Source organism: Nylanderia fulva, unplaced genomic scaffold (genome assembly GCF_048542155.1).
Source record: "Nylanderia fulva isolate GAGA-0341 unplaced genomic scaffold, ASM4854215v1 Scaffold36, whole genome shotgun sequence".
Lineage (NCBI taxonomy): Eukaryota > Metazoa > Arthropoda > Insecta > Hymenoptera > Formicidae > Nylanderia > Nylanderia fulva.
The window spans coordinates 745,309-772,706 of NW_028190433.1; the positions used below are offsets into that span (position 1 = coordinate 745,309).

The following is a 27,398-nucleotide window of genomic DNA, read 5'->3' on the forward strand; positions in this document are numbered from 1 at the left end:
ATTTAATTGCAACAATAAGATACATTTATGGAAGTAGTTCTGTTTAGACACAAGCTGTTCATACGCGTTTATTTATATGTGATTCTCTATGTTGTTAAAGCGATACATGACTTGGCTGCGTGCATGCTTGTGCTTTCGATGATTGATATTGATTCTTTTATTCTTGGTTCGCGAAAGACGTGTTAGTTATTAATAATATTGTTAATCTTTGCAAAAGAGAGTCAGTGAAACAGCGAGAACGGGGTGAAAAAATGCGCGCGATAAAGCCGCGCGTTTCTCATTAAACAAATAATATTGTTTCCTCAACTCGTGGTTAACTCTGCAGATCACTTGGCGAGTTAAAAGTGATCGATATGCAAAGTAAAAAATCTAAACACGCTTTATTGTTATCGACTTCATTCGCTCCAAAGATACGTTATTTTTATGATCAATAAAATACGCGTTTGTGTGAATATATTTACTGAAGATATCTTTGCGATCCCCCACTGTGAGTGAACTCGATCTTGACCTATCGATTGTCAGTGGTCGACACGAGATCTCGATACAATCTCTCGGCGATGAAAAATCTATATAGATATCATCGGCTTTCATGACTTTTATTACGATATTGGATACGATCGATATCTACTTTACAAATCATGTTTTCTAGTATCATTAATAAATATTTGTTCTTATAATCATATAATTTCCCCAAATTATATATAAATTATTATCTTATCTTATGTACACTTTTACGTAGTACACTTTTATATTATTTATATATTTGTATACACGCGAGATTTTATAGCAACGTCATCGGCGATGATCGAGCAATGGAATGTTGCAATAATTACATTACATCTGTAACAATTAATTTACATCGTTACATGGAAAAACGTCTGTTCTTATCTCTCTTATGAGCAACACGTGTGGATGATTTTCTCATACAAACTCGTTATACGATTCGTGTCAGCAAGGAATCACATTTCGTTTAGCTGAACAGTTTAACAGATAGACGCTAGACGCGAGTAACGTTATATAATTCGACTGACACACGTGGCTTTTATGTAATTCTTATTCTGCATGTCAGAATTTTTCTATATACATCTGAATAGAAGAGATTATATTAGAAGATATATATTGTGTAGATGCAGCAACGTAAAGAATAAAATTCCAAACATTTCTTTCATTTTTGTCCAAACATACACAAGTCGAACAATGGGCTTTGTTATTATGATTAACTCTTTTAACGATATTGATTTGAAAGTAAAATTATGTTTGCGTCAATATGAAGTGAGACATCTGTTTTTATCATTTATTCAATTTTTTGAATAAAGCTGCATAAAATATTAGCTTAATAAATTTGAATAATTTTTGTTATCCACGGATAAATATTTTTATCTCGTCATTTTCATATGAATTAATATTTTTATCTGAATAATGTATAACATTGTTAATAATGTATTGCGTATACTTTATGTTACGTATTATATTGCGCGGAAATATTTATATTTAAATTATCGAATGTTTAAAAAAATTTATCAGAATTATAAAGAAGTTTTTACAAAAAGTCCAAGATACACAGTGTGATTTACGTATGTAAAGCTGCTAATTTTCAAGATAGTCATATAAGAGCTCTGTTCTACCATTGTATACTAATGAATGTTGATAACGCTGATTCGTTATCTGCGGAATAGAATTTCGAGGAGATAAGCTGTGGAGAGTCTCTACGACTCCGGTGGTCACTAATTACGATCTTTCCTTTATAGAATAATCATGATTCATCATAATGCTAATCAAAAATATGATTGCTGAAAAAAATTCCTAACAAAAAACGATACTAATAAAAATGTAACTGTAAATGTTGTTTTCCAATTATTGAATTCCTGCAATTTTATGCAATAATTAAGAATATATTCACGTTTTTCTCTCTCCCTTTCTTTCTCTTCTTTTTGCTGTTTGTTTCGCCATATATAAGATACGGAATAATTCGTATGTCCCACTTTAGATATGACTTTACTATATTTAAAACAGATTATACAGATTATATGGATTTAATTTATCTCTCTGAATCGCATTAAACTTATATAGGATCTTATATAAAAGGATGAACCGCCGTCTTTTTTTAGGCGCGAATGTCGAACACAGATTTCAAAGTGATCGATTTCTCGTATTTCGTGTTCTAATATTGCGTAAAAAATCACATCCATCTTGGCTCGATATTAATTATTGTCGATCGGCAGCTCTAGACATCTGTTTTGAAGATAATACTGCAAATTTGCGACGGTGACTTGAAGAAGGGAGAGAAAGAGGGTGGTGGGATTGGAGAAAAAAAGAGAGAAAAAGCGAAGAGAGGGAAGAACTCACTCGTTTTAACCTTGACCTCTGACAAATCCTCTTCTTCCATCAGAGCGCGCCCTCCCTGAGAAAGATTCCCTCTTTTCCCCTTTCTCTCGTTCTCTATCTCATCTAACTCGCAGATCCTCCAGTTTCAACTCCTTATATATGTGTCTTACCTACTTGGAAAAAAACGACGATCGATGCTTGACAAGAGGCGCACCGCTGCCGAAAATAGAAGTCTCCTAAATGTTAAAGCACGTTCTTCTCACCCTCGAAGCATCCTCGGCTAAGAATTCGGGTACTGCGCAGGAAGAATCTCCGACAGAGACCGAGAGATGCATCTTATTAATCCTTTGCCGGGATTATTCTGCTTGTCTCGTTCAAACCGGTTCAAATTTCCTCGTATTTCAGCGAGTCTCTAAAAAAATGACAAAATAATTTTTTGATCAATCAAGCTTTAAAAACGTTAATAAATGCGACATTATTTTTAATTGTTAAAATGTAAACATATTACATATGAACAGAATTTTAATTTGAATAATTATAATATTTTATGATCACTCTTTTGATGAAGTTATTGTAAAGAAAGGATTTATATCGCAAAATATTGGATTTTATTAATTTTGATTAATAAAGTTAAATGGTGAATATTTTTATCCCATTCGTGTTTATTACAAATCGATATTTTGTTTTCGAAAGACTTTCGTCTTTTCTGAGCTTTTTGACATCATTTGTTCCCTTGAAAAATCAATATCAAACAAGCTTTGCAATAACAGTAGCAATTTTTGCGATAATATTCATTTCACAATAGTGATTAGACATGTGTAACATTAAACATAATTTGACATTAAATGTTATCAACGAGACATTCAAGAAAGGCAAAATGAAATCGAAAGTTACACAGAATACATTTGCTGTTTTTGCCTCAAGATATCGTAGAAATATATATGTGCTAATGATGACACAATGTTTCGAGTTAATTATCTCATGCGCAATATTTTGTTGCAATATTTGTTAGTACATGCAAAATTTCACGCAAACATAATGTTTAATAAAATACAATAATATTTATAAAATTAGAGAATTTAGAGAGAATAATTAGAATAATAATGTGTGTGCATTTTTTGCACTCAAGAATTAATATTTAATCAATTTGCAAACATTAACAATATGACGATCAATCTTATTACTAGATAGATGTCCGTTCTCATATTGATTATATAACATACTTAAATATTTATAAACAATTCTGAACTTAATATAAAGTTTCCTTCAATAGTTTGCAATATTATATTTTGTGGTAAATATTATTCGAGTATTATTTCGACATGTTTGCCGTAATTGCAGATAAAAATAAATACATAAATCGCGATTTAAAATACATCTGCAAATATATCTTGTCAAGCAATGTATATTTTTTATTTTTAAGAACTCCGTCCGTCGTTAAATAATTTTAAATGCTCCGAAAAACTTATTCAAAAAAACGTCTGATGATAAAATAGGCGCTGTTAGTAGCAGTAGTCGAACTCCTGCTATGATCAGCCATAGTTTTTTTCATGTTCGTGATAATACAATACAATAGCTATCGTCATAATATCGTTCTTGGAGCAAATTTTGTAACTGTCGCAATCTCGCGGCAAGTTGTTTAAGCGACTTTACATGTGTAATATAGAAATACGACAGAAGATAACTGATACACACACTTGGTTTGATTCGTGGATGCTGCATAAATCAAGAATGAATCATCGAGAATCGTCCGCGGTTCGGCAAAAATAATTTGATTAAATAAGGGCTGATTAAATTATTAATTAATAAGAAAGGTAAACTTGAAAATAATCAATATTTCACGAAAAAATACTAAAAGAAGCAAAGAAGAATAAATTTAATTAATTAAATTTATAATCCCAACATATGTATTTTTATAATTCACATATAAGAAATATAGCATAACAATAAAACTAATTAATTATTTACTTATAATAATAATAATGTAATAACTTCAATTAGTTTTTATTTCTAATTTATAGACATTACCTTCAAATTTTATATTCATTTAAATTTAAATAATTTAATATCTAATTTTTTATTGTATTTTACGTTAAAGTTCAACTTTTTTTATATCTTTTTGTATCCTTTTTCAATAAATCCTGTATACGTAACAACAAATAATTCGACAAATATGCAAATGAAAATCTTAATCAGTTGCATATAAAATGGATTTTATATACATGTATTGTATATAAGATAATGGAATTTTAATTTATACTTTAGAAAACATTAATTAAGTTAAAATTAAGATTTTATTAAATCTTAATTAATGCATTATTTTTTAAAATATTATTTTATTATTAGAGTTATGTAACCATTTAATTGTAGTCACAAACATCTTGAATGTATACTTGTAAAAATATATATTAATGCATCCCGTAACTAGCGATGCATTTGAGATTCAGAATTTCAATGTATTCTCCTATTATTTTTTTGTATCTCTCAAAAATAAAAATTGTATTCCATTTTTTAAAATTTATATAGATATTTGTCTTCAATAGTAAACATTATTTTTAGTATAAAATTATACTACAAAAATTTGTAGGATATATGATGGCCTCGCTATTTGCGCGTGACTTAATACACGATCGTGAAATAGCTGCTGGATTGAGGGACAAAATATTAAATAATTTTATATGTAACTATAAACTATAATTATAACTATAAACTATTTTTTACATAATTTTTAAGAACATTAAAAAATCATATAAAACCTGAAATGGTAAAAAAGATAAGATATTTGCCTTCGTCGTGCTGTTTCCCATCATAAAGCAATCACGGTTTATTGTTTCCTGCAGAGGGGTGCAAAACGGACTAACCTTGTCTTTGATCAAGGTCCCGATTTCTGTACAGCATTTGAGTCTTCCTCGCAAGCTAAGTTGCGCGATGGGTCATTGGTTACCTCGATCTCGAACGGTGCAACACGCTTCCATTACTAAATAGTCAAGAGTGTTGCTTCTGCAACACTTGAAATTTCAATTTCGTCGTCGGTTCTATCACCCTAGAAAACAATGTGGAAATGGCTCTGTTGCATCCTGCTGCTGCAGTTATATTGGAGAGCGTCAAGTCAGCCCGTTAAAACTGCCCTAGATACTCCCTTTAATGATGAAATCTTTGCCGGTCTCCGTCATTGGGTGGAAGACTATTATGGTATGTATGCGTAATTTGCGATATAAAAGAAAGAGTTCATATTCTTAATATTCCGCTCTTTTTTAAGTTCCTTAAAAAAATACAAATTTTATTACTAAGTTTTTGTAGCCCGTCCTGAAATTTGCATTCATCAATGTTTATCTTGATATAAAATTAGATGCATCTTATTCAGCATTATTTCTAAGTAAAAATGTTCGAAATATTTAATATTTAATATGATTAACTTAATTTTATTATTAAAATAATTTGTGCAGATCCACAAAAATGTCAGATTTTCAAGTCGCGATATATAATCATAAAAGCAGAAGAAATGTAAATCTTGTATATATTCTCATATATTTGAATATGTCCTATTCTATTTTAATTTGGTACTATCGAAAAATAGATAATGCAACTTCGTGTATGTACAAAATTATATAAAAAATTGTGAGCTAAATTATAAAATTTATTTCTGAAAAGCTTCAGATTCTAATTCATTCGATAAATGTATGTTTATAATTTCATGTATATAGTTATAAAATCGTATGTCAAGTTATAAATTCATGTGCATAGTTATAAAATCAAGCTAGTTTATGAAATTTATTCAACTAAGATAATTTATTCATTTTTAATCATATCTCGACTGTAAATAATCGAGTTCGATGGATACGTTTATGAGTTTGTGTGCAATTTTAAATTATAAAGTCGTGAGCTAGTTATAAAAAAATTATATGCATTTAGTTCTGAGAATTTTTAGATTCTAAGTTAATTGTATTCGATGGATGTACATTTATGACTTCATATGCAAAATTATCAAATCGTGAAGTAGTTATAAAATTTATTCATTTCTGATAATTATCAAATCATGAAGTTATAAAATTTATTCATTTTTGATAGTTTCCTGATTCTCGGTCATATTCGACGGATATGTACATTTACGACTTCATGTGCAAGATTATAAAATCGTGAGCTATAAAATTTATTTATTTCTGATTAGTTTTCTTATTCTGATGCAAATTCAATTAGAGTACCGCTCAATATTATTTTTATTTTAATTTTATATTGAGTAGCTAAACGCGAAAAATTATATGAACATTTTGACATCTATAAAATATTTGTAATATAGATACATATTCAATCAATGAAAAAGCATTCAAATAAATTAATTGGTATTTGGTTTAAGGATACCATATGGTACTTTCAGTCAATATAAGTTTAATGAATTATATAAATATTTTATATATTTTAAAAATTACGTTAAATATATTTTTTTATTTATCGTAATTTATAAATAATTATTGATTGAATACGCCAACTTTGATAAAAAAATACATGCACATATACATCTTCTAACGTAGTTTAAAGGAAGTAATTTCTTTCCGGTGAGCAAACAAATGTAACTCGCGTCTTCGTGAAGCTTCTTCCTACTACTGTTCTGCATAATTCATTACCTTAGTCGATAATTCGGCGCACGTACTGAATTGCATTTAAAGAATCGTGCATTATATATAGTTCTTACTTTATCATTATTCAGCAATAGCAGATTTATTTGTTCTATAAATAATTATCGTGTTTCCCTACTTATGTGCATTATTGCCTATTTAGAGTGCAATATAAGCAATCTTTATTTTTTATTATCTCATTGTTTGCGCTATTATTAATCTTACAGACCCGATAGAAAAATTGTTGGGACCACCCCCAGGAACAACGTTCCCAGAAGTTCCTGAGAATGTGCCATTTCCTTGCAATGTTTCAAGTAAGATATTTATTAGCATCTTATCATTATTTTTCAACTTTTCCAACAATTATCCATAGTATCACTTGTTCAGAATTCTATCTTCATCTATTTTAGTCATTTTATTATTGCAATAAATATATTCTTTTGTCACAAATTATATTTTTATTAAAAATTTCACGTTTTTCCGAAAATTGGATGTCGCAAGATAATTTCTTCTTGCCTAATTATTGAAGCAGTTAAAAATTAGCAAACAATTTTATTTTTTTTTTATAATTGCAACATATCTTTATAAACTAATTTAAAAATAGATATTAATTAGCTCTCATGTGAAGAACAATGTAATTTTTTCGGGATAGAATTACGTGGATGGTAATGCGCGTGAGTTTCCTGGAAAATTTATTTTTGTTTAAATAAATAATTGTGCACGTAGCACAAATTTTACTTGATGCAATACCAAGTGTTTGTTATATAATATGAGATTCATCTTTAATATAAAGAAACCAGAAGAATTATCGAAAGTTATTAAAATTCTATTAAAATAAGATTCTCTCTCTTTCTTTCTTTCTTTCTTAAAATCTGAAAAATATGTTTCTTAATAGTTAATTATTTTAAAACTATAAATGTGTACGTGCGTATATCGATAATGTTTTCGAAAAAAATGTTAACTCGAAATTAATCAAATAAAACATGATATACTATTAAATACAATATAATGGTGAAAGATGGTATGTATTTTCTTTATGGAACGGGACATAATCGATGATAAATTTTAGTTGGTCGATCGAAGGAACCACCAACGAACGTGAACAAATTAAAACCGGGTGACATCCAACTAATTGGCACACTAGGTGATTCCCTTACATCTGGAGCCGCCGTTTTTGCTAGATGTTTCATAGCCCTTTTCGTGAGCAACAGAGGAGTTACCGCGGCTGGAGGAGGTCAAGGACATTGGAGAAAGTGGTTAACTGTTCCTAACATTATTAAGGTGAACTTTTAAGGCGATTAATATTCTTATATTAATACATAGTGATATTTTTCATTTGATATAGATTAAAATTTAAACATAAACATATGAATAAACTCTCCATTACTTTATATAATTCACTGATATAATTCTGAATTGCATTAAGATATGATAACAGTATAAAATAATAAACGCGTCATTAAATTAAATAAGAATGTAGAACAATTAATAGAAAGCTGTGCTGTAAGTAAAACATTTTTACTTTTTAATTCGCTTTTTTTACTCACTTTATTCTCATAGAAAATTTATAATCAAAATTAAGATTTCTGAGTTTTTCTGATTTTTTTCATAAACAATGTTTGGAAAAATTACAATGATGCTCTATTAAAATGATGTCACGTTCTGAGAACTAATGCCTTATTTAACAATGCAAATAAATCACACAAAAATGTTCTATATTTTAGGAATTCAATCCTAATGTAGTAGGATATGCAGTAGGAGATTCTTTGACAACTATGGAAGCATCGGAATTAAATGTTGCTGAAATTGGTTCCATGTCCGTAGACTTGCCTTATGACGCGCAGGTACTAGTCGAGAGAATTAAAAGTTACCCAATGGTGGGTACGACTTGGGACAAGGCTTGGAAGGTATGTTACTCGACTAATTAAATTTGTTACAAACGCGAACGATAAGTGTTATTATTTGTATGCTAAACATGCTTGCAATCTTATTTAAAATTTTGTTTTATCATTTGCAATTGCGATAATTGTAAATAGTTACAGGATTTTTATAAGAATTTTAATCTAAAGATCAATTTTTTCTTAACACATAAAAATGTAATGAAGGGCTTATATATATCGTCTCCCGTACATAGAGATAATTTTCTCTTAGCATTTACCCTGAAAATCATGATAATCATAGGACAATAAGTATGGTACTGAAAGAATTTTATAAATGTTTCTTTGATTAATATTCACCACAAAATATTAATATCCACCATAATAAGACATAAAATATGTTCAATTAATTTTACTATATTTATACATAGTAAAATTTAGTATGTACATATTAATATTTTTTATTGTGGTAAATATTAGTTAGAGAAACTCTTATAAAATTCTTCCAATATATTGTCTCACGATTACCATGATTTTCAGGGTAAATTTTAAGAGAGAAAGCTCTCTGTGTAATCTTGTAATTTTTACTTTCGTTAATATGCTACAATTATAAAGCATCACTTCGCCGTCAACAATTTTGCATTCCTAATTATGAAAAATATTTTATTCTGACGATTAGATTTTATTTACAGTTTGTCTCAATGAATATCGGAATCAACGATTTTTGTGCTAACATATGTTATGAACCAACAGCCGAAAAGGTTGTAGAAGATCATAAACAAAATGTAATTGAAACTTTACGAATACTTAAAAAAAATTTACCAAGAACTTTCGTGGCTATAATTGCGCCTATAAGTTCAGAAGTCTTGGTTGAAGCTCAAATAGGAAACCCGTCGTTCAACTGTTCTCTCACAATGAGTTTTGAGTGTCCTTGCATGTTTGGCTTTTCATTTAGACCCCATAGAAACTATTATTATGAGATAATAGAAAGGTGAGCTTACATAATTTTTATCAAATGCCAATAATTATTTTCTATATAACGCAACTTATCGTGGTTTTAAATGGCTTATACATTATTATTACGTAAAAATATTTCATATTATAATAAATTAATTCTACCCATATCATCGAGACATAAAAGTATTATTGGTATTATTATATTAAAAGCAAAATGTAGAGATTGAATAAAAATTGGGAAAAATATTTCAGATGGTCGCAAGCAGAAATTGAAATCTCTTTAATGCCAGAATGGCAGAGTGATGATTTCGCAGTCGTAGCTCAACCCATTCTTAGACATTCAATGTTGCCAAAAAATAAGGATGGAATTGTCCCTATACATGAATATTTAAGCATTGATTGTCTTCACTTTAGACAAAGAACTAATGCTTGGTGTAAGTTTATTTTTCTCTAAAGAAATATAACATAAATAACTTTCTTTAATTTTCAAGTTTAAACAATTTTTATTTTACCTAATCTTCTGTATTTAAAATTGTTTAATTTTTTTATTGAATGTTAATAATGATTAGCACGCAATGTTGCAATAATTTTAAAAAATGCAATAATATAATTATTATGATTACAAGTATTACAAGTCGTTTATCTTACTTCATCAAATCATAATTGTCATATTAGTACAGAATTGTCGAAAATTATCATTAAATAAATATCAACTCAAACACATATAATAATCATCAATTTAAACAAAATTTTAATTTAATATTGAAAAATTAAATGTATTAAAAAATATTTTGTTTCAATTTTTGCAGATGCAAATGGTCTATGGAACAATTTGTTGCAACCAGTGGGTAACAAATCGGAAACTTGGGAACCACCTTTCCAAACATTCTTATGTCCAACAGAAGAAAGACCCTATCTGGCTACAAATGTAAATTCAGGAGTGTATGGTTAAATATAATATATAAATAGACTGAGCATATTTTCTATCTTCGCAATGCTTCGATATAAGAATTAAGTGAAAAAGAAGAGAAAACATTATTTAGCAATGCTTTTTTCTATTATTCGCGCTTTTATGCATGTGTGCATGCGTATGCATTTCGTGTTAGCATACATTCGCATTCAGGTGTCTACTACTTTCTTTCATTAGAAAAAGACGGAGCCTTTAGTTATGTTTTCCCTTTCTTCCTACTTATTTTTAAAGTTGCATTATTATTGCTCGGTCTATTTATTTAATATATAGAGTTCAATTGATAAAAAAAAGGCAAATTCTCTAACAAAATTAATTATTAATCGTGTATAAGAAATATTGATACTTGACAAAGGAGAAAGTATTAATCGTTTGGTCATAAATCAAGCAGTTGTAATATGATGCCGTGATTTTTTTTAATGTAGTCACAATGGCATAATTATTTAAGTATAGTCAGAGCGCTATGATTATTTATCCTTTATAGAGCAAATATATATGAATGGAAAATTGTTCCATGCAAAATTATTCCAATTATTATTATTACGTGACGCTATAAAGGATTACACAACGTTAAGTTGCACATATAATTGTATTATGTTTATTATTTTCTTTAGATTTAAATGTACGTTCTATTTAGTGCAATTCATGTATTTACGATTGCAAACTGCAGAATCAGAGCATGTGAATCAGAGATTGAAACTGATGTTTTTTGATTTTATATAACAGCAATAAAAAAGATTCAACTGATATAAATATCGGTATTTGCAATAGGCATTAATATTATATTATTATATCAGTAAGTGCATTAATAACACATGAAATTGATTTCTTGTAATCACAAATGAGCTTATAATTTTTTCTGTAAATATAAAAAAATAATACAATTATATTCAGTTATGGATAAATTTATATGTACCTCTTATTTCGATTCTTTTGAAATATATAGCATAAATATTAATCAATTTGTTAATCAATCAATCAGTTATTCAATTTGGTAATAAAAACATTCAAGAATATAATAATATAGTAATATCGCTCTACAGTAATGATATTACCGAAAAGTGTTATGTATATACCGAGAAATTATGCATATATTATAAAAATTTTGACTTTTGACGTCTATCGATATTTGACGTCTAATATATGATTGAAATTTGTTTTCTTTGCCATCTTAATAAAGATAAATACGATACCGATATACAATTGATAAAGAAGTTATTTCGGTATTCAATCCTCGATGTCAACAAATTTAACATGTTAATTAATGTAATTTCAGAGAAGCTATTCTATATAAAAGAGAATTTGTCAATAAATATTCAAACAAGTATAATGTGTTTACGTATATTAATAAGGAAGATGATTTATCGTAACATCGGCTGTCTAATGTCTCGTTGCTCACGTAGTATATGCTTTTAACTACTACCGCCTAGGATTACGAAAGAATGCAGGGGAATCGTCAATATGTTCAAAGGTGGGGGTCACATCGATGGGTACGAGAACGTCTTTCTTCGACCCGCTTCATTCATGTTTTGTGGTGTCATCCGGTAATACCGTTGAAGAAAATCGGCTTTCTTCGCATAACCGATACGCAAATCGCGAAGTTTCTCGACGTTCTCGCGAAATAACTATATATAATTTATTAACATTATAATTTTACGCGAGAGTTTGGTGTTTAGATAATTGTTTGAGAATTTGTCCCAAAAACGATAACGATTTTTACGGCAAAAGAAAGGAGACTTTTTTCCCGTCACACAGTTTTTGCAGACTTGAAGGTGTTGTCATGAAAAATATTCACGAAATTTGGTAGAGCTAATCTTAAATATGTAGAGGTTGATTTACATACAGTGAAAAAAAAACATCTAATTGTAATGAAACATTTCTAAATTTTTAATAACAAGCTTCTTGATGTTTAAACAATCCCTCAATTGTAACGATGCGGAACAGATCACCGAATAGCAAGGTACATATATATATTTGTAACCGCTGAGAATCATTAAATTTTCATACTAGACTAAATTTATATACAAAATACAAAATTGGCAAAAAAAATTAATTAAATTTGATAGTATATATTTTTTAATTTAATCTATGAAAAAATATTCGTTAAGGTGTTATTATTATTAGATATGTATATGTATAATATTTCTTCTTTATGTTGACGCGCGCGTTAAAAAGCTCTTCATATATTCACGTTAATGTGTTTGTGTATATGCTTCGATATTCTGACAACGTCGTTTCTACTTTTTCGCATCACAAACGACAAATTGCATTTTCTAAAGATATGAAAAGTGATTTATGAAAATGCCCAACGGGGCTGGTACGCGAACTTGCACAGCGAAAGCGCATCTTTCGTCTTTTAAAAGATCTAAAGTGATACTTTCGAAGCCTTTGTCGACTCTATCGTTTTTTATTTTCTTGCAAAATTATGCGAAAACACCGTTCGTTGTTCCGCTCATTTGCATTCCTGAGAAATTAAGCAAAACCGCAGGCTTCTTATGAGAACAGGAATCATTGTATCGTTATATAATTAGAGACGTAATTTGAGAAATGAAGCAATCTAAAATATAATATACGTCTAATGTATTTTTAACCAAAAGCAAAGACACTCTCTAGGGCCAAACTTGATATAATCTGAATCCCTGAAAGACATTCACTTTCTCTTGATCATAGATATCGAAGCTAACGGAGTTTAAAAGACTAACAATTATATGTGTTCAATGTTGGGTTTCAAGCGAAGAGAAAAAATTCCTTGTATATTTTTTACGAATCTAATTGTATTTTTTTTTTAATTTGCGAACTGTGTATGTATGTAAATTCTGTGACACACCCAATTCCTAGACTTATTCCAGTCGACCTTAACATCAATACGAGTAACATGACAGAAGAAAGACTCAAATTCTGTTTCCTCATTCTTCAAAATTTATACTAAAATTAAGAGATTGAACAAATTTCGAAAAAAAACGATTAAAGATTTTTTTTGCCTGCACTTCAAAATTTAATCAGAAATGTTTAACGTCAGTTTTGCTGTACATTTTTATTTGGAATACAAATATAGGATTTATAATTGCATTTATAACACAATATTTTAAGAAAAATTGGGGAATGTTAGTTTTGCATCTTTACTTGAATGAAGAGATTGGTTAGAAACTTATCCATTACTCGAAAGATGAGAGAGAGAGATTAACTAAACAATTCTACATATCGCGATAGGTATCCGTCGTTAAACAAACGGGAATCTGGCCATGGCTTTATTGAAATGATTCTCCCGCTTTATGCATGCGCAAATAACGGCTCGTACATACATACGTCAAAGTTTGCAGTTCTCTCCAGTCGAAAACTCGAAAGACTTGTTGAAGACGTACGCTTCTTAAGATTGAAGGCCACGAATCGATGGCGACCGGAAGTCTCGTTCGACCGAGTCGGAAGCCCAACAAGATCTTTCAACATGAAATGATTAGTTGAAGAATAAAAAAGCTTGAAGAAAATCATAAAGAAATTTCTTCAGTAATCAATTCTCGAAACGCTCGTTGATAACTCTCGACAGAAGAGTCATGAGAGTTCAAGTAATTTACTTATATCTGGCCATCGTTGGCTTTCATCCGTGCAGTTGCGTGTCCTTTATGGATTTCTTGTACAGAATAATTCAAGCAGGCAAGGTAAGTTTTTGGTATTAAGACCGCAAAGTATATCAATTAAATTTCATATTGTATTCAAATCGTATTAAAATATTTGTCTCTTTTTGTAAAATTATTTTATGAATGTAATAATTCGAGATTCGAGAAATTTTTGTATTTAATTTTAGATTTGCCAAAACTACAACTTCAAATTTAAATTTAATTATTTAATTATTTAATTAAATAAAAAACGTATAAATAAATTTAATAAATTGGATTAAATAAATAACGTTGTGAATTAAACCAAGGCAAACGTACTTAAATTATTTATATAGAATATAAAGGTGCATAAAGCAAAAAGTCATCAAGCAAAGCTATACAAAAAAGAAACTTGTCCCATTAATGTTAATTTTTGCAATTTAAGTTGTAACCGCAATATAACTGTTGAAGATAAAAAAGTGAGAGTCACCAAGCTTGTAATTGTTCACAAATTCAATAGTTTAACTGACAAGTAGACTTACAAGAAATGTTGTTGCCAGGATTGCCGAAAATGTTTTAGTATGCAGAAGATCATTCTACGTTCGTACCAAACGAGAAATCGCGCGTGATTTGCGAGTTAAAACCAGATCTTCTTTTATCCGGACGATATTTGTAATTTCTTTTTAGATTTACAACAAAATTTAAATATGACATTATCTGTTAAACAGCTTTTTCTTTTTCTCTTTATCGTTGATATTTTAATGTAAAATAATAAAAAAAAGCAATATAAAACACATAAAATAAATTACTAACGCGCTTTCTTTAGTCTAATTTATAATCCAATTTATAATGTACAATATTTTTGCTACTACAATATTATTATTATTAAAATGGATAAAAAATTATTTATGACATTAAAGATTGAATCTTTATTTTTTAATAGTAAAAACCGGAAGTTGTCGCAATTCAAAAAAGAGAATGCTTTGCATTCCACGCGATGGGAGAAAGGCCGAAACATTTCTTTTTATCTACTTTGACTTGCAAGCCTTGTGCCATATTAAAAATGTTCAGAATCGTTTCAATATACTTCATTTTTTATAAACTATATAATCATAAATCTTAATATATATAATATTTTCTAAATTATTTTTTTAAATTTCTTGCGATAGTTTTTTCTCAAAGTTTTACCGTCACATTATATATGCTTTTTATAAAAAATCCACATAAATTAGACATTTAAAATTCGTAAAGATGTAAAATTTAAAATGTAAAGTTTAATTTGTAATACACTGAAAAAAAGAGTTTCATTGTTTTTCGACGAAACAGAGAATTACTGATTAAATCGACCAGAATTCCTTATAATGCAACACGAATCTTGGTTAGCACAAACAACTAATTTCTTGTGCAACCAGATTCTTGTTACATTATAAGGAATTCTGGTCGATTTAACCAGCAATTCTCTGTTTCGTCAAAAAAACAACCAAACTCCTTTTTCAGTATATAGTAATAAATATTCCGAATTAATCAATTATTATTTTTAAAAGATGGATAAAATATGTACATTATGGTATTTTAATAAAATATATGCAAATAATAAACAAATATTTAGCAGTCTAATAATATTCCTTTCGAAAGTTCGACAAATGTAGTCAAGACACACCTAGATATGACATACCTATTTCGAGAGTATATGACTGACAAATTATTTATATGTACCAATATTTAAGTCGCTACGCGACGCAATGCACGTTGGAATGCAAATCGAAGAAAGCAAGAGTGTAGACGTGTGACGAATGTTAAGCACGCTAATCGACACCGGCTTAAATGCGCTGACAGAAAAGAACCGCAAGTGAAAAGTCTCGTTCTACTTCGGAGATACATTTGCACAATTGATTGCAGAAATTATTCTTACGTATATTAGCCGGACAAATTTATTATATTTAATGTAACGTTATATCATCAAAAATGCTTTTAATAAGAATTTTTCCGCGATCGTGCAGTATTTTTAATTTTCGAGACGATTTAGTTTCTGAGAAAATTTCATAAAAGAACTTCAATTATTCACTTACATGAATGATAATGGTGCGGTTACATAAAAACATCTCTTTATCGAGACTTTTTCTTGTATATTTGCAGGTGTTGTTATCTCGTTGAATTTATATGTATTTTTTTAAATTAAAATATAATGAATAATTTTAATAATTAATATTATTTTAACAAAATAAATAAAAAAATATATTCTGATAAAATCCTATATTGTTGCTCGAATTGAAATTATCATTACTGTTGTAGTTAATGAAATTGGGTAATCATATATCTTGAAAGTTGCGCAAACTCAAATACTCAAACGAGTGTTTGACGATGTCACTTGAATGAAGATACGAATCTCGTGTAATTGGATATTGTAGTTGGACAATCAGAGAGTGGCATCAAAGCGACGTCATATCTCATCACAGGAGAAATTACTTTCTTACACAATTATGCAAATCTTATGTAAAAGAATAATAACGATAATTACGCAAACTCGTATTATAATCATTTTGTTTTAAAATAATTTTACATCATCAGAGTTATTGTAATTTAAGCGCGCACAAGTATTGTTAGATACACCGAATACGATAAAACTTAAATGCACATTTTTTGCATGTGCATAAAATAAACAGAATTAGGTGCGTATGATTCATTCAATTCAATTTTCAGAAAAAAATCGATGCAGATGGATTTCCGAGTTATGTGATACAGAGTGGCGTACGAAGGCAACCGATAATCCCTGACAACTTTTCGTTTCCTTGCACCGTGCGTTCTGGCAGGTATAACTTCATTTAATTATTATTTTATATGAAATACCAAACCAGAGGTACAATTGTCTCCTCGGCGATTACGAGGTGGAGCATTTTTATTAAACAGGTACTTGCTCGTATTTTGATTATTTCGGAGCTGACCATAGTCATTTGTATAATATCATTTTCTTAATGACAATAAATATGACTTATGTATCAGCAGACAATCACGTGTAGTGCTAGGTACGCGAGGTAAAAAAAATTGATAAGTATATTTGAACAACTCACCCTTTTCTCTTATTCCTCGCCCAGGTCCTTGACGATACCAGACAACGTTCATCGATTGAGACCGGGCGACATCGATGTGATCGGTGGTCTTGGTGATTCCTTAGTCGCCGGAAACGGCGCCATGGAAGAGTTCGCTGTAGGAACCTTCATCGAGGCACGTGGAGTCAGCTGGTGCGCCGGAGGTCAAGGTGATTGGAGGCACTTCCTCACGCTTCCTAATGTTTTGAAGGTATGACGTGTGAAAGACTTCTTTGAGATCTTGATATTCATGTTTGTCGATCTTCCAAAGATATCACGCGCATATAAAGCGAGTGAAAAATTAGGAATTAATGTTCATTCTCTTCAATCCAGCTGTCCGTTCGATTCCATCTGTAATTAAAGAAAAACAAATTTTTTTTATTATTATTGCAATAACAGTTATTCAATCCGAAATTAACCGGATACTCCACGGATACGGGTGAGTTTCATTCAACCACGGCGAAATTGAACATCGCCTTCCCAGTTGCTGCTACGGAGGATGTGTTGCAGCAAGCGAGAATCTTGGTGCAGAGGATTAAGAACGATCCGAAAATAAATGTAAAGAAACATTGGAAGGTAATAATTCTCGTGCGTCTTGCAATTTTTTATTGCGACGCGAGGTAAAAAAAATTATAACCACTATTAAAATTTTTAGTTAAATCTAAAAAAAAATTTTTCTTTTATCTTTCAGCTTATAACGATTCTCTTTGGAGCTAACGATATTTGTTCGGCACAATGTTACGGTCCGGAACAGTTCTCGCCAATGCGTTATGCCCTGCATTTACGAAGAGCGCTTGATTTTTTAAGGATTGCGCTTCCTCGAACGCTAGTCAATCTGATTCCACCCATAGGTGATAATTTAATAAAAATTTAATGAGTAGATTAGTTAGATAAAATCTAATTAGTAATCAATGTAAATGAGAGCGGGCTAATAAGAGGCAAATGGTTCCGGAAGTCAATTGCATTTCCGCGCTTTGGCTCTTATTAGTTCATTCTCATTTGCGTTGATTATATATATAACAAAGCCATTTTCCAATTTTTGTTAATTAGTAATTTTAGAAAAAAGTTAATAAATTTAATTAGTAATTTTTTATATACTATAACGTAAACAAAAAGATATTATTGTTGCAATATGTATTTCTGGCCTTTCTTTCAACTAAAAATAAGATCTAAAAATGAGATCTATATAACAAAAATTATAGTGCATATTAATTATATATAATAATATACTTTTTTTTTGCAAAAACTTTATTTTATCGTATGTACTTATATCTGTCCGTATTATTTTTTGACAGATGTTACGGTCTCCATTAGAGTAAAACAAAGTCTCTCGTGCAAAATATTGCATCCCCTTTATTGCGCTTGTATGCATGAGGGTAATCAGCCGGAAATTGACGCGTCGCACATGTCACGGCTTTATCAGCAAGCCATCGAAACTTTAGTATACTCAGGAAGGTAAGTCTTTAATATTTTCAACAGATAATTAAATATTTTGCTTAATTAACAAACTATTAATTTTTAATCTTTTTTTTCTCAAAGTCTAGTATTATTTGAAAGGAACTTTTTTATTATATTCGATATATGTGTGCTGAGAAAGTTGTTTGGTGCATTAAATTCATAACTTATTTACACACAAAATGATAGTGACTATATTTGTTGTTTTTCTTTATAGATACGATAAATTTCCGGATTTCACGGTAGTATTACAGCCATTTACTAAATTATTCAATGCACCTAATGCAGATCCTATTCATGCACCGCCGATCGATTCTACTCTGGTCACATACGATTGTTTCCACTTCAGTCAGAAAGGACATGCGCTCGGTAAGAGATATAGTTATATTAATAATAAAAAAAATATGTATTAATACTTTTACTGTTCTACTCTTTTGTTGTTTCAAGCAAATATATTTTTATTCAAGATTCAAAATTGTTGTTCAAAATGTAATAATGTGCTATTTACTGTCAACGATTGAGTTGCGCCTAACAACATCAAAAAGAACACTGAAGTGTTAAAACGGTTACATTTCATTAGGCGACAACACACACACAACCAAAGAGAATCAGCGTGTTACAATAAATAATGAATGAAATTAGAGAATCGCAATAAAAAAAACAATATAAAATTTTTTTACGCAATAATATTGATGTAGATTTAATCAAAAAGTTATTATTATTTTATTAATTTATACAATTCATTTTACTTAAAAATACTTGTAAGTATTGCTAATAGCACCATAATTTTTTATTTTACATATATATACCATATAATTTAATTTTTTTTTAATTTTATGCAAATTAAATGCAAATTGCAGATAATATATCGATTAATTGCAATAAAGTTTTATAAGTTAATTTTAACCATATTAAAAATAAGTTACCCTTACATAATTATGTTAATTGTATTTTTGAAGAATTCCGATATTGATGACCATTTGCGTAAATAATGCACGTTCAACTTGAAAATTAATTTAATATTCCGTACCGCACAAGTGCAACATACATATATACAAAATTATGATTAATTATGTCAGAGACACGTAATAAGCGTGCAATATTCATAACTGTAAATTTGCATTTATATTCCGTTATTATAATGCAAAATAATAAGGACAGCACTCAGGAATTAATAAAGACCCGCGGATTAATAAAGGTCTCTCGCACGAAGATCGATCAGTTAATGATTATATTTGCTGATATACGTGGTTAAAAATCAATAGATCATTTGAACAACGCTTTCATGGGCAATAAAATGATCATCTGTCCCTTGCAGCTGGCCTGTTATAAACGCGAGCGCGTGTTTGTCAGTGGCGTGTGAACGATTTAAGAGAAATCATTAAGTATCTTTTAGATGATGTCAATGAGAGTCATGGTGAAAGAAAACGTCACGTCAGTCTATCGTTGAAATTATTCGCATTGTTACTTTTACGTGGAAATAGCGAAGTAATATTTTCGTTTCTTTTAAGTACGCGCTTCCTTCTTGTTTTCAGGTGCCAATCTTTTGTGGAACAATATGTTGGAACCAGTCGGAAACAAGACGGACAGCGGAATACCGAAGATATTGGAGAGAGTACTCTGTCCTACAGAGAATGCACCCTATTTCTTCACGAACGTTAATTCGCGCTTTTTCCAACTGACCGGTAGACAAGATGAAATTACACCTAGATAGCGTAAGTTTCGGCAGATCGACCATAATTTACGAAAATATTTATGCGATGCATAATAAGATGCCGAAAAAATTAGATATAAAAATAAAATAATAATGCATCTGTTATCGATATATTATTTGCATAAAATTTTTAGACTTAAAAAACGTAAATGAGATATTATCTAATAAAAATAGTTTTAGTATAAAATTAAACACCCCTGTTTATATATTAGTATAATTAGTGTTGAACTAATTGTTTTTACTCACTCCCTATATAATTATTATTATATGTGATTTGCAATATCTTCATTATTTCTCATACATATTTGAGAAGAACGTAATCGTCTACAATGTGATAACATTTTCAGAGATAGGAAATATATTAGATAACATATATAATTTGACAAAAATGTATTAAGTAATCAAATAACATAAATAAAATATTTTGAAATTTTTCAGATAAATGCAAACAAATGTTTTAATGTGTAATAAATTCATTATAAATAAAAAATTATTTTATTCGTTTTTTTTATTCATTACTAATATATCATTTATATTATATTCACATTAGTTATACAATATGCTAATTTACTAAAATTTTTTAAATTTATTACTTTATAATTTATATAATTTTTCATTAGAAAAAAACTTAAATAAAAAAATAAATTATGTATGCATATGTATGTGCATTGAATAAGAATAATGCTAAATTTATTTGCAACTGCGATATCTCTAAAGTTTCAATGATAGCATTTATATGTGCGCGTAAGAAATTCGCATATCTTGACAGAGGAAAAAGAACGAGAAATGGAAAAAAGTGCATTTTAAACAGAACACTTATATTACCGAAGTTTATAAATAACCCATTTAAAATTTCAAACGGAATGCCTATTATGGCGAAAGGCAGAATATATTTTACAGAATATCCGGTTAACAAAGAACGAAGAATATGTATGGAATTTTTTTATACATATATATATATAGACACACACATACACACACATGCATATATATATGATGTGTCATATGTATATATAATGTGTCAGAAAGTCTTTCAATTTACATATGCGTTCGAAGGATTTCCCTGAATTTGGTAATATGTTCCCACATTTCTGTGACAAAAATGTCGCTAAAATAGGCAAATAGCAGATGCAAGACTTAACGATTGCAATTAATTCTAATATATATTTATAAAATCCTACAATTAAAATTAAACTAATAAATAAACTTTTTTATAGAGAAAATAATATCAAAAAATTTTGCGTCAAATATATTATTTTTATTTCTTAAAATATGATTATTGTTTCTATTTGACAATCATCTCGCGTGAACCGAAAAGTTCCAAAGCATCACCGAAAATCGAATATTTTTCAGAAGCCACGAGTTTATTACGTTTCTTTATTTCATGCCATGTTTTAACTTCGTAATTCAATATTGAGATAAAAAAACTGTTTACACCGCCAACCAATTAAATACGTCTTTCAATCTATTTAAAATTTAAATTGACCCTAATCGATTCGAAGTATCCGCATTGCCGAATCGCAGTTATAAATTGCGCGGAAGTTTTACTCGATCAAACTTTGAACTTTCTCACACACATCATCCTCGTAAGAAAAATGTTAGACTCTGAAAGCTGCTTAAAAATACAAATTAACGAGCGGTTTTACCTGGTCGACGCTATGCGTTAATCAAGGAAGGAGAACGAGTATGTCAAGGTCTTAATGATCTTTTAAGAACTTGACCGTGACTCGGAAATGCTGCAAGCAGTTAGGCAAAAATCAACTTGTCGCTTAGTGTGCAATTTCCTTACGAAACATTCACGGTCATTCACCTGCGCATTCCAATCTAGATAGAATTTCCTTCTCGCACGTTTCTCTCAATTCAATTAATTTTTTACTTATTTGTAAATTCGAATGCATATAAACAACCTGTATAAATCCTCTTATTACGCAACTCACATTCTTATGTTTGCCTTAAATCTGATAATATATTATCTTATTGATTAATTACAGAAATATGTGTGGTTAATTTTCTTATGGAGTGGAAACGTAGATAACGATAAGCCGTACACAAGAATGTAGTAATACGAATAGAGCAAGGCCTTCTATATTACGTTACGTAAATCCTTTTTCAAAGTTCATAAATTTATTATTACTGCGCATAAGGAATGTAGAGTAATAATTATTATTATTATATAACGTGTTAACGTGATATACGTAAGAAATCATTTTTAATTTATTCTTCAATTTTACATATTATGTATGCAGACGGCTTTATAAAGCTAGATTGTTGGATTTAGCATAAACTTTTTTCCCCAAGTGGAATTGCGATTTTTTTCTAATAAAAAATGTAATTAAAAAAAAAAGACGTCTACGTGGCTAACTTTTTTCCTAATAAAAAATTTATTAAAGTTGACGAATAAGAAATCTCAAGATTTACGATTCAATTACATTAGAATTAACTTGTAGGAACAGCATGGAATTATTCGCGTTGTGTAATATGTAAATTGCGTGTTTATCTCGAAATTTCCCACAAAGATCTCGCATCCGTTAGATGAATCATTAGACAACAGTGTTAAAAAATTTCGCCAAGAATGTTTGTGCCAGATTTTACCGTAAGTAGCGTGCATTGCGGCAAAGCGTTAATATAAGTGGATATAATCTCGGCCCGATCTCTTCGTGATCGTCCGGAAGAACTGCTCCTGCGGCGATTAGTGGGAGAAATCTTTGTGAGAGGAACGAGAGAGAGAAGTCGGACTGGCGCTTAAAGAAAGCACACATCGCCGAGTTCTTTCTCCAGGATTTTTATTTACATTTGTGCAAACGTCTTTTCTCGCTTTACAAACACACATGTTAACAAATTTACCGTTATTCTATCTGTAATAAATATCTCTTCATTCAACATCTCCTCATTCAAGATGATCAATGTCTGATCCTTTGATTTAAGCTAATCATTATATGAAGTTTTCAATTAGAGTCTAAGCAGATTCTAACGTTTTCTGCAAGAGATATAAGAGATTTTTTGGACATTTAATATATATAACGTATAAGACGGGCAACAAGAGCCAAATCGCGGATGACAATGCGTTATCCTAACGAAACTAAATAATTTTTCGTTAGAATTAAATACCGGTGCACAAGGCACCACAAATTTTTACTTGGACACGGCCAAGATTTTAAATATGAAATAATCTCATATTTTGAGATTTAATTTCAATACCCCTTTAACCCCCCTACGGAAAATAAATAAATGAATGCAAGAGAAAAATATAGATCCGAAAATCGCTGAATCGGGAATCGAACCCGAGACCTTTCGCTTGCCGGGCAACTGCTCTTCCAGCTGAGCAAATTTTTTTTTATATTTATATTACAGAGCCTTGTTAAAACTCTTATATTTGATACACGCTGGCTTAAAAAATGCGTTTGTTTACCAACATTAATATATATAACAGAGAAAAGTATAGAATCGAAAGGATCTGAATAGCTCAGCTGGAAGAGCAGTCGCCCGGCAAGCGAAAGGTCTCGGGTTCGATTCCCGATTCAGCGATTTTCGGATCTATATTTTTCTCTTGCATTCATTTATTTATTTTCCGTAGGGGGGTTAAAGGGGTATTGAAATTAAATCTCAAAATATGAGATTATTTCATATTTAAAATCTTGGCCGTGTCCAAGTAAAAATTTGGTGCCTTGTGCACCGGTATTTAATTCTAACGAAAAATTATTTAGTTTCGTTAGGATAACGCATTGTCATCCGCGATTTGGCTCTTGTTGCCCGTCTTATACGTTAAATTTATATTTATATTACAGAGCCTTGTTAAAACTCTTATATTTAATATATAATTTATTTAATATTGCTCAAGTGCAATAGAGCTGAAGATAATATAATTTGTATTTATTTGTTTAAAGTTGTATGTCAAGTTAAAGAAATTGAAAAATAAACAGAAAATAGCAATATACCTTATTTTGCCTTTTCTTACCCTCCTCGCTTTCTTTCTTTCAATTATATATCAAAGACGGTAGAAGTAAATATTAAAGGAAAATCAAAGATTGCAATTCAACGACCTATTCTAGCATAAATTTTTTATTATTAATTCAAGACGACGTTTCGACCATCTGTTTGTGGTCCTTATCAAATATACAGTCTTTGGTGGTCAATATAATTCTCAGCATTATGAACGCAAATCAAACATATTGAAATGCAACATATTCTAAGCACTGAGTATAAAGTAAAAAATTAAAAAGAAAAACCGCCATGAAAATGGATATTGATCGTTAAATTGCAACTTTTGATTTTGCTACTAGCGTTTAAATAATCTAATTAATTATTAAAGGAAAATATCTTGAAAGATCTCAATACTTAAAAATAATTTGTAAAATAAACAAGATTTATTCGTAGAGAACAGAACTTAATTATTATGTTCTTTATTTATGCTAAGTTGATAAGCAATTTTTTCAAAATATAATTGTAGTTTTTAAGTTATTCGTAATAATCTATTATACATACATGATAACATGAATGAAGATATACGTTTCAAAATACTTTAAAAGAAGAATAGATAAGATAATACGAAATTTGCACTATGTAGAATAAATGACTATATAAGCTATAGTGCTAAAGCAATATATCATACATTATTCAAAAAGAATGTAACTTGTATTTTTTAGTCACATATAAATTCAGTGACATACGTCTTTTACGTCATAAACATAAACGTATTTCAGTATAAAAGAATTTTGACAGTTACACAAATTGAATGAAATTAACGAGAGATCTTTAGAATTTTTCTAAAGAAGAAATAAATTTCTATATATTTTAATCTATAAAAATTCTATATATTTTAATCGCATGTTACACATGTGTATACACAATAGTTTCTTACTCCACTTGTTTGTTTTTCAATTTCTTTAACTTGACATACAACCTTAAATAAATCAATACAAATGTACATTCCATTATTTTTTGTTTTAAAATAAAATCTCAGTAAAAAAATTAAAATTTGTATATAACAATTATAAATTAGTCAATAATACAAAATCATAAAATCTTGAAAATAAAAAGATAATAATCTTAATTAAATTTTAATCAGAGAGAAAGTGAAAGGGAGAATATTATATTATCAAAGATAATAATAATTAAGTAATGAATGCAATTTTTTCGATATTGTTAATTAAATGTTTTCCGTTAAAGTTCTATTAAAATTATTAAATACGCAGAGCTATATATATTATTAAATTTCTTTTTGATCAACGAATAAAGAAAAAAGGAAATTTTTTGAAATTTTTTCCTGATTTTTTCTTGATCAATTTTGATTCTATTAGATTATGAATCATAAATGAAACACGTCAGCAAAAATATATGGTTAGCGTATAAGAGGGCAACATTAAAGAAGATACTATACCGTGAATATTAATAGATTTTAATCTAATTTTAGCGACATTGCATGCATGGCGTTAAAGTGCAAAAATGATGCGTCGAAAATCATGAATAATTTATTCCAATATCAACGATATGGTACCATCTATAAATATCTATGGATGACTATATATGGAACCTAATTTTGGCTAATAATAACTTATTTACATATTGGTTATAGTAAATCATTTTCTCTCTTCATATTTTTATATGTATATCCTCGCCCTTCTTCCTCCGCAAATGAATAACAATGAATATATATATATATTAAAGTGAATGAAGAAATTTATAGAAGTTATTGAAGTATGTTAAAAAATTCTCAAATATTTTTTTCATGTTTCGAGATTATACTGAATAAGTTACATCAAAATGTCCAATATACAATATATACAGGGTGAGTCTTCTTATCTTAACAGACAAATATTTCGAAAAGATACAATTTTTCAAAAAACTTGCAAATAAAAGTTGTATGGTCTAGAGGAGGACGTACTACAATAGTGACTATGATTTGACTTTTATTTGAAACTTTTATTTGAAAAGTTTTTTGTAAAATTGCATATTTTCGAAATATTTGCTTGTTACGATTTAAAAAAATCACTCTGTATATATATAATATTGACATTAGGCGAGAACTTTATAAATATGTTCCTCGGCTACTTATGCTTCATCTTTAATTCATATTTAAATAATAACTAGATATAAGAATTACATAACTTAGACATCCTTCTTTAAAAGTTATCTTGGAAATAATCTGATATTCATATTTTCAGATATTGATCTCTTATCAGAAAAAATTAAATAATTCTGTGAATTATATTCTACACGAGATAAAATCATTCACGCATTCCGTATAAATGTACGCAATAAAAGTCGGAAGTTTCCGAAATTTATACCAGGATCAAATTAATTAACAATATTTTTGCATTCTACTCATCGTTTGTGTTGTTTCATGAAACAAGTTCCATGTTGCAACATATAAGCAAATTGTGTTTTCAATCATAAATATACGCTATAAGGAAAACGGACATATATTTTTAATTACGAGAATGGCATAGAAATTTATTTATCCGACTAAGATATGTAATAGAACGAATAATAAATAAATAATAAAAGATATGTTAGTTTTTACTTCAGTTATGTAAAATACGATAACATTTAGATAATTAAAAAGACAATTATCTAAAATTTTTTATAATAATAAATAAAGCTTATTTTGTGATTAAAAATTTTTTAAATATTCTTCATATAATAAATAGCATGGCAATAATGCAAATATGCAATATCATAATATATATAGAGTATTATTGTATCATAGTAACAGAATGAAAGAGAGAAGATAAATGTATTATGATGATAGTATTTTTTTAAGTTTTAAATTATAAAATAGTTTTATTGTTACATATAAAATTATATAAATATT

At 29.0% G+C, this 27,398-nt stretch overlaps 3 protein-coding genes across 8 annotated transcripts in view; 2 read left to right on the forward strand and 1 right to left on the reverse strand.

The window, feature by feature from the left end:
• Positions 1-27,398, reverse strand: part of Sam-S (S-adenosylmethionine Synthetase) — a 56,814-nt gene that overhangs the window by 15,016 nt on the left and 14,400 nt on the right. For 3 of the 4 annotated variants that reach the window (XM_085485332.1, XM_029317098.2, XM_085485331.1), the window contains exons 3-4: positions 17,401-17,769; positions 2,496-2,737 (exon numbers count right to left, since the gene is read on the reverse strand). The gene's annotated coding sequence lies outside the window, so the exon portion shown is untranslated. The remainder of the gene's footprint in view (positions 1-2,495; positions 2,738-17,400; positions 17,770-27,398) is intronic. The other variant, XM_029317099.2, reaches the window with a different exon arrangement.
• LOC114941910 (phospholipase B1, membrane-associated) lies at positions 5,242-12,069 on the forward strand. Its single transcript, XM_029317096.2, has 7 exons — positions 5,242-5,517; positions 7,166-7,252; positions 8,008-8,219; positions 8,663-8,845; positions 9,508-9,806; positions 10,025-10,206; positions 10,582-12,069. Exons 1-7 carry the CDS (start codon positions 5,379-5,381, stop codon positions 10,722-10,724), a joined length of 1,245 nt encoding a protein of 414 aa, XP_029172929.1. The 5' UTR covers positions 5,242-5,378; the 3' UTR covers positions 10,725-12,069.
• Positions 12,150-20,831, forward strand: LOC114941909 (phospholipase B1, membrane-associated). Of its 3 annotated transcripts, none has more exons than XM_029317093.2 (9): positions 12,150-12,699; positions 13,950-14,395; positions 17,033-17,142; positions 17,425-17,629; positions 17,818-17,994; positions 18,110-18,269; positions 18,714-18,873; positions 19,091-19,242; positions 20,409-20,831. In XM_029317093.2, the coding sequence occupies exons 2-9, from the start codon at positions 14,291-14,293 to the stop codon at positions 20,585-20,587; spliced, it is 1,248 nt and encodes a 415-aa protein (XP_029172926.1). In that variant the 5' UTR covers positions 12,150-12,699; positions 13,950-14,290; the 3' UTR covers positions 20,588-20,831. The 3 variants fall into 3 exon arrangements, with proteins under 3 accessions (XP_029172926.1, XP_029172927.1, XP_029172928.1); XM_029317094.2 differs by having other exon boundaries at positions 14,053-14,395; XM_029317095.2 differs by having other exon boundaries at positions 14,060-14,395.

Coding starts and splice junctions, on each gene's coding strand:
- LOC114941910 (XM_029317096.2), top strand. CDS start 5,379: ATGTGGAAATGGCTCTGTTGCATCCTGCTGCTGCAGTTATATTGGAGA. Junction 7,253..8,007: donor ATTTCCTTGCAATGTTTCAA/GTAAGATATTTA, acceptor GATAAATTTTAG/TTGGTCGATCGAAGGAACCA. Junction 9,807..10,024: donor TATTATGAGATAATAGAAAG/GTGAGCTTACAT, acceptor AAAATATTTCAG/ATGGTCGCAAGCAGAAATTG.
- LOC114941909 (XM_029317093.2), top strand. CDS start 14,291: ATGAGAGTTCAAGTAATTTACTTATATCTGGCCATCGTTGGCTTTCAT. Junction 14,396..17,032: donor GAATAATTCAAGCAGGCAAG/GTAAGTTTTTGG, acceptor TTCAATTTTCAG/AAAAAAATCGATGCAGATGG. Junction 18,874..19,090: donor ACTTTAGTATACTCAGGAAG/GTAAGTCTTTAA, acceptor TTTTCTTTATAG/ATACGATAAATTTCCGGATT.